At 44.2% G+C, this 14717-nt stretch overlaps 1 protein-coding gene across 1 annotated transcript in view; it reads right to left on the bottom strand.

The window, feature by feature from the left end:
* LOC147636476 (putative protein phosphatase 2C 45) overlaps positions 1 to 3598 on the bottom strand; it is a 106477-nt gene extending 102879 nt beyond the window's left edge. The window contains exons 1-2 of the mRNA XM_086801921.1: positions 3466 to 3598; positions 3234 to 3351 (exon numbers count right to left, since the gene is read on the bottom strand). Coding sequence (XP_086658047.1) covers positions 3234 to 3351; positions 3466 to 3489 — 142 coding nt within the window. The 5' untranslated portion in view covers positions 3490 to 3598. The remainder of the gene's footprint in view (positions 1 to 3233; positions 3352 to 3465) is intronic.
* Positions 3599 to 14717: the final 11119 nt, after the last annotated feature.

The raw sequence follows: 14717 nt of genomic DNA, 5'->3' as shown, positions 1-14717 counted from the left end.
CCACATATCCGTCTCTCTCATAGTGAGAGGAACAGAGTATTGAGGCAGGACCTATGGCAGCTCTATACACGAGAGACATGGATATCGCCTACACAACCTCTTCCACCGAAGATGCTATACTACAGAGATCACTTCATGAGTATCACTGATGATGGATTTATAGAGAGGCCTAGATGCTCCCGAGTGGCTATTGGTCAACTTAGAGTTTCATCACATCGATTGGAGATCGAGACTGGCAGAGCAGCACGGATCCCCCGAGAGGAGAGGGTATGCAGATTGTGCAAAGAGGAGGTGGAGAGTGAGGAGCATTATGTATGCAGATGCAGAGCATGTACAACCATCAGAGAGAGATATCCCATTTTATTCAGAGAGCCACATTCCCTTGAGGCAGCAGACCAGCGCATACTGGGGAGATTCATTCTAGACATATAGCGTCACAAAGAGACATCATTACAGGCTCAGACAGCTCCAGAGGGGGGACGACAGACACAGATTACTACATTTTTTCAGAGATCCACCCCACTCCCAGCCCCTACACAGCAGGGAACTACTCTCAAGAGAGCAAAGACACTTAGAGCCCGCAGGAGACAGAGGACACCTGGCTTTCGAACACCACGCCTATACCAGAGAGAGATGACAGAGATCAGAGCTCAGTTTCACAGAGAGGGTGCGGAGCGACTGGCTCGCTTCAGAGCAGACCCAGGCATGTTCTTCAGGGAGCTGTGGACACCCCCTTCATTCATGTATACCATTCTATACCCCCAGTATGGTACAGGATGGAGCTAGCTAGGTTGCATATCATGATTGTATACTCCATGCATATAGCTTTGCATTCTCCTAGTAGTAGAGCTCCATCCCCTCCCCCACTCATTGTACTTATTGCACACCCAGATTCAGCTTTTTAGTTCAGTACTTTTTCGTTTTGTTGGGATGACAGAGGATACCCCATACAGGTACACCGATTTGTCTCATAGGCCGAGTTCGGTCTTTTGGAAGACGTTAATAAAATCTTTCTTTCTTTCTTTCTTTCTCATCTCTTAAATTTTGAAGTGATAGAGGATTGCTAAAGACTCACAAAACTCAGGATACAGAAGGCAATGTGAGACTGTGTGAGATAGGATCCTTCATCTACGCATAATTCCCCTGCATGTTACGAGCCAGATCCTCTCTCTTCATTGTGGCCAATGTCACCACGGCCATACACAAGCCAAGGATACTCTCTTCCAAACAGTGATATACCTACTTCGGATGAATACACTAGGTAGTGGTCGCCTTCCCAGATTAACCTTGGAGTCATCGCAAAGGTTGGAAGTAGGGGTTGCGACACGGTCATGGTTCACCCGGGTTAGGAGCTGCTTTGCCTCACATTCCTTGAACATTGATGACTTGCCACCTTTTGATTACAGTCTCGATGTCCCTCTCCCATGGAGAGATCAATCGTTGCTTCATCCTACACAAACTTGATTAGATTAGACACCCACACCACATAGTTGGGTCCACGAGCTACCCCCTAAATCCCGCTTCAACAGAACAGGAAGTAGCTATCGTCTAACTCCATCACATGCTGCAAGGGAGCGATCCAGCCATGTGCACCTCTCATGCCATGCTGATCCTCCAATCAACAAGCCCTAACTCCTAATAACAGGGATAAGAGATATCGCGGAGCCTTTTATACCATCAAGACACAAAAACACACAAAAAAACTGACATAAATGACCTTACAAATCTTTTTCAGGGGACAACAGGACCCATGACACTCACACATAAACACACGGAATGGAAGTTTAGTAACTTCCAAAACTGGTGAAGTGTCTTTAAAGATGCCTTTTATGATGGCGTCACCAGGTCAATGCCACTTGTGCCAAGTGATTTTGGCAGACTTTTTAGGCTTGGGAGCTAGGGCAAAGTACCAGAAACTACACGAATTGGAAGCTATAATGGAGAATCCCCAGATTTTTGTTGATGTAGCATGGTCGTTTTGACGCACAAGGTTTTCTTGTTAAAAAAATTTGTCACCGCAGGGTCTTGAAAATCCCCAAATTCTGGATGGGGTAGAAACTGTTATTAGGCCAATTTTGCTTGTAATGCAAAAACTTGCAAAGGGCGAGACTGGACTTGGGGTTGTACACCCCCGAAAGTAAATGCCATGCCAAGAGCGTTTTGTTGCAAAATGAAACTTAAAGATTCAAAGGTTCAAAGTAACAGCAATGGTGAAAATATCATTTTGTCGATGATGGGTCAAGAAATGGTGAACAACAGCTGAGGAGAGCCTGGATTTGAAAGGCTTCACAAGATCAATCATTTTGGCAGCATTGCAGATGAGTCAAAAGGCTGCCCACATTCGCATATGTGTTTAAGGGTTCAATACGATGAATGAGTTGAAGATAAGCCTTGCCTGGAGTAGCAGAAACCCTTTGCCAGAAGGTATGGTTAGTTGTTGATCCAAAGAGAAAGGAGGAGCCATTTGTGCGCGTTGCCCCTGCATTGAAGCTGGCAAAAGCCAAGCTGCAGGGGGGGCAGCTTGCTGGCCATTGGGACCTGTCACCTAATGCAGTGTCTCATATACATAGTGTTTGGTGTTTTCTTTCCATTGTTTAATCGATTTAGTGCATTCTTTATTAAATAGTTAACCACTTACCGCAAGATTCCCTGCAACTTCAAACCTCAATCTTGGCTAAGTTATGATGCATGTTTCATGGAAAACTTAAAGAAGTTTTGGCAATGATAGAAAACAAGACAGATTTAAAGAATGCATATGTTACAACAGAAACTTTATGCCACCAAGGAGCTGAGAGTAGATGATTCAAGTTCGGGTAAATGTGGAGAAGCACTCACTTTGTTCAATCCAAACATCCAAGAACTGTTCTGATAAGATGCAAACATAAGGGATGGCTAAACCATTCCCGCTTGTGGTACCATCTTTCTATGCCATGAGGGCCAATTGTAAGATAAGCATGCAGCAGGCATTTCCTCACTCCAAGAGAAGGCATTGCACAGACTTACTAGCTACATGACTGATAGCATCATCAATCATTGAGATACTAGTAAGCCCCCCGCTCAGGATGAAGGGATGGGCACAAACCACTAATTGAAGCATTGTTCTGTGTGCACTCATTGAATTTTCTTCATGCCTGCCATTGTTTACTTGTAATGTAGCAACTTGCAAACTTGCCATTCGCATATGTGTTTAAGGGTTCAATACGATGAATGAGTTGCGTTGAGATAAGCCTTGCCTGGGGTAGCAGAAACCCTTTGCCAGAAGGTATGGTTGGTTGTTGATCCAAAGAGAAAGGAGGAGCCATTTTTGCGCGTTGCCCCTAAATTGAAGCTGACAAAAGCCGAGCTGCAAACCTGATTTCACAAAAACGAAGAAAAGGCCAGAATCAATGGTGGGTAGTTGAAGATCAATGATGGGCAGCTTGCATTCTAAGCTTCAGAAACAAAAAGAACAGTTGCAGTCTTCACTTGCACACACAGAGGGGCAGCCATGGCCACCCTGCCCCGCGCGCGCGCGCTCTCACTCGCTCGCTCACTCACTCTCTCTCTCTCTCTCTCTCTCGTTTGGATAACTTTTTTCAATGCATGCAAATGGATAACTTTTGCTAGCTTCATATCTTTATGTTTTCTTGAGGTCACATATAAGGTTTAAACCATTTTTTAATTGGTTAACATGAAATATACAGGTTTGTTTTCTTAAGGTCACATATAAGGTATTTAAAATTTATACTGATTAATTAATTGATTAACATGAAATATACTATTTGTTTGCTTAATGTCAGACTATTGTGTGACCCACGCGTTGCTATGACAAAAAGTTTTTGCTTTTTGTCGCTTCGTTTTGCGCTCCTGGTCGGTCACTTTTGTTTGCAGGTGGTTTCCTTTAGCCTTCCCTCCTTTTCTGGAGAACACCATGGTGTCGGCTCTATCGTCCCTATCCGAGGCTGTCATCACCCGTCAGTTTTCCAATGTTGCGGACCTCCAGCTTCTAGCTACCTCCTTGTCGGGTCAGTTTCTTAAGTCTACCCCTACCGCAAACAATAGTTGAGGGCGGCAAGACTCCTCTTCCTAGAGAAACTTCCTCGACAGGTGGCCAGGAGGCATTCCTTTTTCCCATCTACCCGAACAGTATTTTGTATGCCCCACCTTACACAAGCATGCTTGCAGAGCTTGGGCCAGGCACCTAAAGCTTTGGCGAGGCTCGCCAGTGTCGGCCCCTTCCCCCCCAAGCCTACTAACACATAGCAGTGGAGGACCCTCGACTACCAAGCGTCGCGATCGCTGATGTGCTAAGGCAAGGTGGGGCTAGCTCCCCCATGGACATAACCCTCGATGTAATTAATAGTCCTTAGCATTAAGAGCCACCCCTAATGGACCCCGCGGAGCCGTGTTTGTCCCCCCCCCAACTTCCTCTTGTGTAGGTGTCCCTTCTCTCTCTACAAAAAACGTGTTCCCTTCGATTAAGCATGCTTCAATCTCGACACGTATGCTTCACTTTCTTTCTTCCACAAAACATCCCTTCGTCAAAAGTGTTCACTTTTCTCTCTTCGACCCGTGCCGCAACCATCCTCCATCAGGGGCTGTGCTCCATCAGGCTGTCCCACACTAACCTCATCAGCACTTACCTCCACCTCTCCTTATGGGCCTACTCGTCATCGTGTTGACAACCACTCCTAGGGCTACTTCACCTCGCCATCCCACTCAGGAACATGGCTTTTTCCATCTCTTCATCATCAACTTCTCTCGGTAGCCTATTCTCCTCTACCTCCCTAGGTGCTACCAATAGCACAACGACCGCACCGCCTTTGGTGGCCACACGCATAACAATTCCTCCAGTCACCCTTGCTTTTCATTTGGGCCTAGCTCCCCTATGTCCTCCTCCACTTCCACCTTATGCCCCGGTCCCCACCTCTTGGACCACCTCTTCCTCTCAGTTGCCCACCCCTCCTCACCCCAAACCTCTCGCATTTACCACCTTTATACTCTCTTCCATTACTACTTCCTCTTCCGTGAGCCGCCTCACCTTCTCCATGACACCATCCGCACACCTAACATTCAAATGGCTTACCTCTTAAATTAAAAAAGGCTTATGTACTTGTAAAGGATTTTGAACAAAAAATCCCCTATTGCCACATGGCAGTAGGGGGATCTTTTTGTCTTATTTTTTAGAAATCCAAGATTTTTCTTTTCTCTCCTCTGCTTGTCCCAAAGTTGTCCATGGATAGTATGTAATAGATACAAGGTATTTGAATTTATTTCACTTTATGAAATTATAAGTGTTTTTTCTACTTTTGAAATGAGGATTTTTTAGGTTTTGTCTACCAAGTGTTCTCATGTGTCTCCTTCCCCGCCTCTCTCTCCCTCCCTCTGCACAGTTGCATATGCAACTAGATATCTATGTCTCTCTACCTTTACATAAGGCGCGCAAACCCAAGGAGGCTACCCTCTCTTTTCCTTCCTAGGTGGAGGCTCTCTCTCTCTCTCTCTCTCTCTCTCTCTCTCTCTCTCATATATGGCTTGCTAGCACATGTGCACACACTCTCTCTCTCTTTGTGTGTGTGTGTGTGTGTGTGTGTGTGTGTGTGTGTGTGTGTGGTGTGTGTGTGTGTGCGCGCGCCTGTGCACATGCATATGCTAGCAACAAGCCGTATATGAAATGGTTGTGTATTTTTAGTTATTATTTGTAATAAAAAGACAATCATCGAGGAGATATAAGGGTGAAGGTTTATTTTGCAGCTTTTAATTTGAAATATTTTGGATTTAGTATAAATATGTTAACATTTATTGTTTGTATGAAATTCACTACATGTTTTAGACAATTTGTTAGACTTGATTGGTGATGATTTTGTACTTAAAGCTTGATAAATTTTCAGCGTAAGAATCGAGAGTTTTTTACGACCGTGATTATCTCTAGTTATTCATGCGTGACTACCTCTTAGATATTCATGTCATGATTATCTTTTGAGTTACCTCGTTTGTGAATTGTGCATTACATACCTATTGAGGAAACAATGTTACTAGTCAAGAGTGTTACTTTGAATTGAAGGGACAAGTAAAAAAGTTACATGTGAAAAACCAGAGTTATTCATGCCATGAATAACTCAACCTTTAGGCAACAAGAGGTTCATAAACAAGACATTTGGTCCGGAAATTAAAACTTAGCTTGCTAAAATACCTTTTCACACCCTTTTGTGCACTTGAGATTAGGAAAGATGTTGGGAGACAAAGTTGCTCCAGAAGATACTGCATCGAATGACCAAGGATCGTTGTACTATAGGAGTATTGGATTTGGTTACTAATGATATTATACTCATTGCAAATTCTAAGGAGGGGCTACAAAAGCGCATTAATACTTTACAAGATTTTTGCGCATAGAGGGGGGGGGCTCTCAGACAACCTTGGGAAAACGAAGGTTATGGTATTCCACACCTCCTACCCAGTCCACAAGCCATACACAGATCACTTACAACACACATCAAAGTGGGTTTGTCTGGAGATGTTTACATTCAATGAGACTAGTAGTGATCAAGGAATCCATAGAAGATGCTCATATTGTTAATGAGCAAGTGGAGGAGAAAGTTTCAACCTTCCCCACAGTATCCAATAGCTTGTTGAACATTACCAAAGGGTTGTTTAGAATACCATCAAATATGGAATAAGAGGCTCACTCTGCCAACAAGGGTCATGCAATAAACAATATGCAAAGGATCTCAATGGGAAGAGGAGTTGCATAAGCAGCACCTCCTATACACTTTTATGCCAAGGGAAACCTTTATCCATCCCCAAGAGAAAATCTCTTACACTCCTAGGATTAAGGGGGACATGGAGAGTATTGCCAAAACTGGAGAGACTTTTTTCCAGTTTTTGCGAGGTTCAGGACGGCGGCCCAAAAATAATTGCAAATAGAACTGTAGGAGATGGAAATAGAAACAAGATTCAGGAAGGCCCAAAAATAATTGCAAATTTACAACCAATGAAAATAGGAACTGGATGCTAGAAAGGGCCCTAGTAGAATAGAGACATTGCCAACCCTAGGGCCAAACACTTAAGAAAAGGATAGATTGAAGGTTGTTGCCCATGCCCAAGCCCTAGCACAAGCATTAGCAAAGGGGATGTGGTAGAGGATGCCCCCTCTACCATAGCTAATCCAGGAGGAACCAAAGGGTGAGTGCGAAATGGCTACCCATCATTGGATGGCAAAACCTAACTCAAAGAAAGGTGAAAATCCAAAGGAGGACATTAACAAAATGATAACAAATCATGATTTCCTTGCTTACATTCAAACAGTCTTATAACAAGAACAAGAGAGATTTCCCCAAGGGATAGGAGGGAAAGGTAGGAAAAAAATATGACACTCAAATGAATTGACCGTGCCATCCTTGAAAACGTTAAGCTAAAGAAGATAACGTAACCTCCCAAGAAGAGAGCTAGATTGGTGTTCAATATGTAGACAAAACCATACAAGCACTGAATGCCTGCAACCCATACCATTGCTCTATTGTGCACATTGTAGATGCTTGGGAAACCATGAAATATCCATGTGTACAATTGCTAGCATAAATGCCAGTAACTAGACCCAACCCTAGCTTCACCAGCACCACCAACCCGCCATAATGGTAATATTGGGACCTACATCCATGCCAGGATAAGGTTATGCATCGGGAATGTATAGGGTGCTCAACGTGCCCTTACTACCACCCGTTGTGCCACCATAACCACCTCCACCAAAGATTACACTAATCAATCAAATTTCGGTCGAAGAACTATTGGAAGAAAGTGAATATCCTTATGAGTCTGAACTTATTCATGACTGCTATAACCTAGAAAAGATAGTGAAAATCATAGGTTTTTTGAATTTTCGACATCCACCTCTACTAGTGAGATCATGCCATAGCATATGTTCTGGACAGGCTCCTGGTCTTCTGTTTCTTCCTCTTCCGGTGTAATTTCCATCGGTTGGCCCTTGTATTTTCTCATCTTGAAGCCATTTACTGTCTTTGAAAAAGGTGTACCATCCAAGTTTTCTAAGGAAAAGGCATTCTGGCTGACTGGGTGTTTTACTAAGAATGGTCCTATCCACCGGATTTTAAAGTTTTTGGGGTTAGGTCCTAGCTTAGAATTGTAGACCAATACAAGATCTCCTTTCTTGAAAATCTCTTAGGTTTGGAAGAATCTAGAAAACTATCTCGCTCTACCAAAGAAGAGCAGTAAATAAATCTTTAGCAAAGGCTAAAAAAGAAGTTAAGGCTAGCAAAGCCAAGCTTCGTAATCACTCCATCTCCGTTAGCATGGCCCAAGTAATTAACCTAGAAGAGGAATACTGGGAGGTGAAGTGTGCCAGAATATGGTTTTGCATGACCATAGAAATTGGTCTCAAATAAAACATGGGAGAGCTAGCCATAACCTAATGTCTCATGAGACAATGTGAGATACAACAACCATCATTGACTCCCACAAAAGTGCAGTAGGAAGGAGTGAACTTGTTCAAAACCACATACATAGGAATCAATGCCGGTGTGACTATTGTGTCAAATAGCCATCCCTTCGTCTGGGGCTCCTGAAAATGCGCCTGGTGGCATTGTCTCTCTAGCATAGCCAATGCTGCATATCCCCGTGTCAATCTAGCTCTAGCTACTGAACCCATAGAGAGAGCGAGAGAGATATGCTGGAAATTCAGTATATTCCTATGGTACAAAAAGGTACCTACTTTTGTAGCCCTAGGCTGCCTCTTACAAAAAGGTGAACATCACCCAAAATTTGGTCCTAATGCTGGACCCATTCCCTAGAGGAATGAATGATTACAACAATATAATGGCATTCCATCCTTTTGTTATGGAATGGTGAAGCCTGCTCACACTCATCACAATGTTTGACATATTCCATTGCATCACCAAAGAGTGTCACGACCACCATAGTCCTACATATCAGACTTCTTTTGCTATGATATCTCCTCAAAAGTGCTCTCCGGTGACTTGCATATAATATGACTTTTTTTGCTGTGATGTCTCCTTTGGAGTGCCTTTTGAGGACTCTTGCATGAGCTTGTTCTAGATTATCCACGTACTTGTCTTCGTAAACATAGAGTATTAAGACATCATCTTTCGAGCTATCATGAAATGAGGGTGTACGAGGTAGTTGCCTTTACCAACTGGCGTTTTCATCTTAGGCAAATTGTCTCATCTAAGGTAAGTCCATTATAGCAATCTTGTAACTCCATCTTGGCACTAAGCTTATTTGAAATAGAGATACATCTGAAAGATTATCCTTGACCCTTGTTGGACCCTCCCTATTGGAAATTATCGACTCGTGATTAGCTATGACATGTGACGTCCTTTGCTCAAGGCTACGAGGGTAACCATTGTATATAGATACCAAAACATAAATGTATACCACCTCACTGCCGCAACTTATAAATTCCCAAGTCTCCTAATGCACAAAAGCTTCAGTAGCTCAAATTCATTGCAAAACGTCTCCCAGATGAAAGGCTTGAAGAGGAAAGGGTGCCTCCAAGGCCATCTGCTCGCCCATGAGTTTGAATGTGATGGGGTGAGCAGCAGCGGGTGGCCGATGATATCCTTCGCACATCCTTGGGGGGTGTTCGTGCCACCACTGGTGATGCTTGGCATCAAGGTAAGTACGCAAGACATAGATGTCCATGTCATCCGTGATTCGGGTCATAGGATTTACTTGGAGTTGTCGGCCAAGAAGGATGGCAATTTCTTGCTCGAGCTTTGTATGGTCAAGGGGGTCCCGCCAGTTGAGAGGGTTGGGCAGAGGGTCGACCTCCTCACGCTCGAGCGGTGGCGGTGGTGGAATCCCTCCCTATTTGAGGTTTTGGGTGGAGGGTTGTGGTGTTGGTGACGGGGGTGGAATGGTTGTCAAGGTGGAAGTTCCCATTGGCGAGGCTTGCATTAAAGAGGGGTGGGGGCTTAGTGGAGGTGGAGGGGATGTCACGGAATGCAGTGTGTATTCCTAGCTGCAATGATAGAAAAGGGGGTGAGGGTGGTGTGGGTGATGGAGGGGGGGTGGGAAAATGGATGGGGGGAGAAGAAGGTTATGTATGGAATAGTGGTACGATGGATGTGCCAGAAGGGGGTGGAGATGGTGGGGGTTGGCTGCTGGAATGGTGGGTGGAAGAGGAACTAGGTGGTGGAGGGGGTGGTGGTGGAGGAGAGGAAGATTGTGGTGGTGGGGGTGGTAGACTTCCCTAGTCATCATCGCCACCACGGCCATCATGGCCGTTAGGCGGGCCTACTTTGGCGACATCTACAGGGCCGTGTGCATGGAAGAAAGCTTTGGCCGACGGTGGCTTGAACTCGAGAGGGAAGGCGATGTGAGTTTCATCAAACTGGCAGATGCCAGTAGTGCCATGACGTGACGGAATGGTGAGTGGTGAGAAGGGGGAATTTCTTGTCATGGGGGAGCAGCGGGTATTTCTTCATGCATGGTTCCTACAGGCATCATATAGAACTTCCCTTCCAAGGGATTATTTCCAATGTAGAATAAAAACATGACTCTGCCTAAACAATGAACATGTTGTGATGTTACAATGGTAATGATGGCAGGGGTGTCTTTTATAGCGAGGGTCTCCCAAGGGAACGCCATGTTTCATGGGACATCAAATTGTAACTAGCCCTTGTATTGATAAGAGCTAATTTTTGGACAAAGCTCGTTGGAGTGGTCATTCCTAACCACAACTTAGCTGGCTTCCCTTCCCAATCTTCTTCTTCAAGGTCGACACCACTTTGGCCATATTGACCATGATGTGTCTCTGCCAAAGCTTGGCTTGGCTTGTTTTGGCCTCTTATTGTGCAGCTTTTATCATATCCTCATGGTATTTCTTGCGCTGTTTTTTATTAAGGATGGATCCGTAGTAGCGTTTAAGTTTACTACCATTGAAATAACCAGCCATTTCTACACCATCAAGCTTGGCTTGGCTTGCTTTGGCCTCTTATTGTGCAGCTTTTATCATATCCTCATGGTATTTCTTGCGCTGTTTTTTATTAAGGATGGATCTGTAGTAGTGTTTAAGTTTACTACCATTGAAATAGCCAGCCATTTCTACACCATCAAGCGTTTTGATGCGCATTGCAACTTGTGATGTTATCTCAATGACTAGGAAAGATCTTAAACCTTTGAGCTTGAGCTTCTTTTTATGTGTATTGGTACTGAATAAGAGGACCATATCGCCCTCGTTCATTTGTTTGTCCTTAAGCTGGTCATCAAACCATTGTTTGCTCCTTAGCTTCTCAACAATCATACTGTATACTACTAAGAGGCGTGTTTCATCGAGCTTTTTAAGCTCATATAGGCGACAGCCTAAGACATTTTCAGTGAGCTTTTCTTGTACTACAACATGCAAACTAGGGACTAAGAACTGCATGGGCATGAAACCTTAAGTGCCATAGGTTAAACTGAAGGGGGTGGCATTGGTTGCTGTCTTACAGGAAGTTCGATAAACCCAAAGTGCAACCAGTAACTTTTGTTCCCAATCATTGCGGCTAGCCTCCACGGTTTTAGTTAGAATGGCACACAAAATTTTGTTCGTGCTTTCCGCCTGGCCATTTGCTTGTGGGTAATAGGGGGAGGACTTTCTGTGAGTGACAAGGAATTCTTGCAGGAGGAATTGGATTACCTTGTTAATGAAATGTGTTCCATTGTCGCTGACGAGCTCGAGGGGTAGCACTATTATGTATCTAGCCTGAGTGTATTTGGCTACAAGACTGATGGGTCCAATGAAATCTATACCCCATTTCTCAAATGGTTGTAGGTACACAATTGGGTTTAGGGCCATGTGGACTCATCACACCGCTTAACGTATTTTGCTATGTCCGCCCTTAGAGTGGGCCACTATAACCTAGCTATGAGAACCTTCAGTAGTGTAGTGATATCTGCTACAAAATGCCCCCCAGCAAGCACAGGCAGAGTGAGCCTGCTCACAAGAAGGAGTACATACTCATCTTCTCAGACACAGCGGCGTAGAATTTTATCTTTTCCCTGCTCACAAGAAGGAGTACATACTCATCTTCTCAGACACAGCGGCGTAGAATTTTATCTTTTCCTTGCTTATAAAGTTGGCTTGCGATGAGTTGGTAGGGGGATACTTGTTTGATTAGACGGCAGTCTCAGTCTCTATTGAGGAGGGGATCTACAGGTAAGCCATTGGCTAAGAAGTGTGCCACCTCCTTGCTCCATTCAGGAATCAAGAATAATTGGTATAGGGTGGCATATGGTAATTCATCATCTACTCCCACTAGTGGTTCACCGTTAGGGATCCTTGATACACTAGAACATGCTGAGAGCCTTTCCTTACCATGACAATGAAGTCAAACTTGAGCAATATAAGCAGCCACCTGGTGATTCTGCCTGTCTTTACAAGGTTTGTTTACCAAGTACAAAAGAGCTTGATGGTCTACGAAGAAAACAAACTTGGTTGCTAAAAGATAACGGTGAAACTTCTTGATGGTGTAAACCATGGCAAGTCCCTCTCTCTCAGTCGTGGTGTAGTTTCTCTCTGCTTCATTGAGTTGTCGGCTAGCAAAGCTAATGGGGAAATCCATCTTGTGTTCTCTTGGTTGGGCCAGCACACAGCCAACCAACGAAAGCTGAGGTGTCGATGTGGACATGGAAAATGATGTCCGAGTTGGGGGACCTGAGAATTGGAGCACTTTCCAGGGCTTTTTTGAGCATAGTGTAAGACCTTTGACATTCTCTAGTCCACTTAAAGGCAATGAGGAGTTCGTAAAAGAGGTTGAATAATATCAGTGTATATAAAAATAATTTGTCGATAGTAGCCGATATGCCCCATGAAGCGCTGGACTCCTTTGAAGTTAGTGGGTTGGGGCAGCTCTAAGATGAGCCGCACTTTGCTGTCATCAGCAGAGATTCCCTCCTTGGAGATGATGTGTCCTAGGATTACTCCATGTCGAACCCAAAATTGGCATTTTAGTGGGTTCAACGAGATGCGATATAGCCTACACCTTTCTAGAACTTTGCACAAACATGCAAGATGCTCCTTCCACGAAGAGTTTACACAAAGGTCATCCATAAAGACCTCAAGGAATTTTCAAAGATATTCCTTGTGAGCCGTGCACATGAGACGTTGGAAGGTACTGAGGGCATTGGTTAGCCCCCAAAGGGCGTTGGTTAGCCCCCAAAGGGCATAACATGGTATGCATATGCGCCCCATTTGTTGGTGACAAAGGCTATTTTGTGTTGGTCCTTGGGAGGATCGATCAGTACCTGATTGTACCTAGAGAATCCATCAAGGAAGCTGTAGCTTCCTTTCCTACTACTCGTTTTAGCACATATTCTGTGAAAGGTAAGGGATAATGATGGTGGCATAATTCACTTTTTTAAGGTCTACACACACTTTGACTTTTTTGTTTCTTCTTAGGCACTATCACAATGGGTGATACCCATTCCGTATGCTTGGGCTCGTAGATGAATCTAGCATCAATGAGCCTATCTATCTCTTCGCAGACCATCTTGGAGTATTTTGGGTTTATCGGATAAGCCCGTTGTTTGACCGGCCTAGCTCCATCAACCATTGGAATGGTGTGCTAGACTACTTCAAGAGGTACACCTTTCATGTTCGTGTACTTCCTAGCAAAGCAATCCTGGAATTATATCAGGAGAGCGATAAGCTCGATCTTTTCTTTTGTAGAGAGGTCTTCTCCAATATACACTGGCCTCGGGTCCTTGCCTGGGACTGCCAAATATATCTCCTTGACCTTGGTTTGGACCATCATAAAAGGTCCCTGGTTGCCCAGTGTAAGACCTTTGAGCTGAATCATATTGGACAAATCAGTCGGCGGCCATCTGGAAGATCTTGAAATGTTTAGGCACATGTCTAGTGTCTTTGGCTTTAGCACTTTCTTCATCAAATAGCCTTTTGGCTTTTTAGCAAGTGCTAACTTTTTGTTGCATGTTTTGCGCGTTGAGCGAACGGCAAAGCTTCTATGATTCTGGTTTGGACTTGATGGGCCCTGTGCCAGTGCATTGTGGGGTGAAAGGAAAAGGGCAGTCCTCTATAGCAGCATCCACCCACACATGCCAGAACACACTCAAAGAATAAAATAGGGGCACCGCCAACTTTTACTAAAACTGGAAAAGGGAAACTCACACACTAAATCTCAAGATCCTCACAATCCATAGTTCAACAACTCTCTACACTCAACCAACCACCCAGACACACAAAACACAGCCCAGAATACACCTTCACACTAAGAGAAGAGAGGGAAAAGGGTACGTCAACTTCTCTACCTCACAACTCCATTGGTAAGTGATATATATGGATGGAAATCCTTGATTACATAGGTTCAAAAGTTATAAGCAATAGATCAATTTAAGAGAGGAGAGAGAAGGAGATATTAGCATGTGAATGGCATTCTTGTGCACATAAAGGGGTCTGGGCACATCAATAGACACCCACACACACCCTACATGGTATGTGAGGTTCTAGTTCATTACAATGACTTGCAATGAACTTCAGCTTGCTTGCAAGCTTGCCTTTGTCCTCTTACTTCCACACTGACAACACACGTGTAGCACAATGACTCAAAATCAACAAACCCCTTCATCGCCAGCCGCGCCTCTCCTTTTATATTGCCAGAGCTTTGAAAATGTCTTTGGCGGAATCGGGCGACTCCCGACGCTTCTACGTTTGGCAATCACCATGCCCATCTCCTCACTAAATTCTTCTTCGGTTGACACTTCCA

Source organism: Cibotium barometz, chromosome 8 (assembly GCF_041138505.1).
Source record: "Cibotium barometz isolate CiBa-2024 chromosome 8, ASM4113850v1, whole genome shotgun sequence".
Lineage (NCBI taxonomy): Eukaryota > Viridiplantae > Streptophyta > Polypodiopsida > Cyatheales > Cibotiaceae > Cibotium > Cibotium barometz.
The sequence above is the reverse complement of the archived record's forward strand: the minus strand, read 5'-3'. Positions and strand labels throughout refer to the sequence as shown.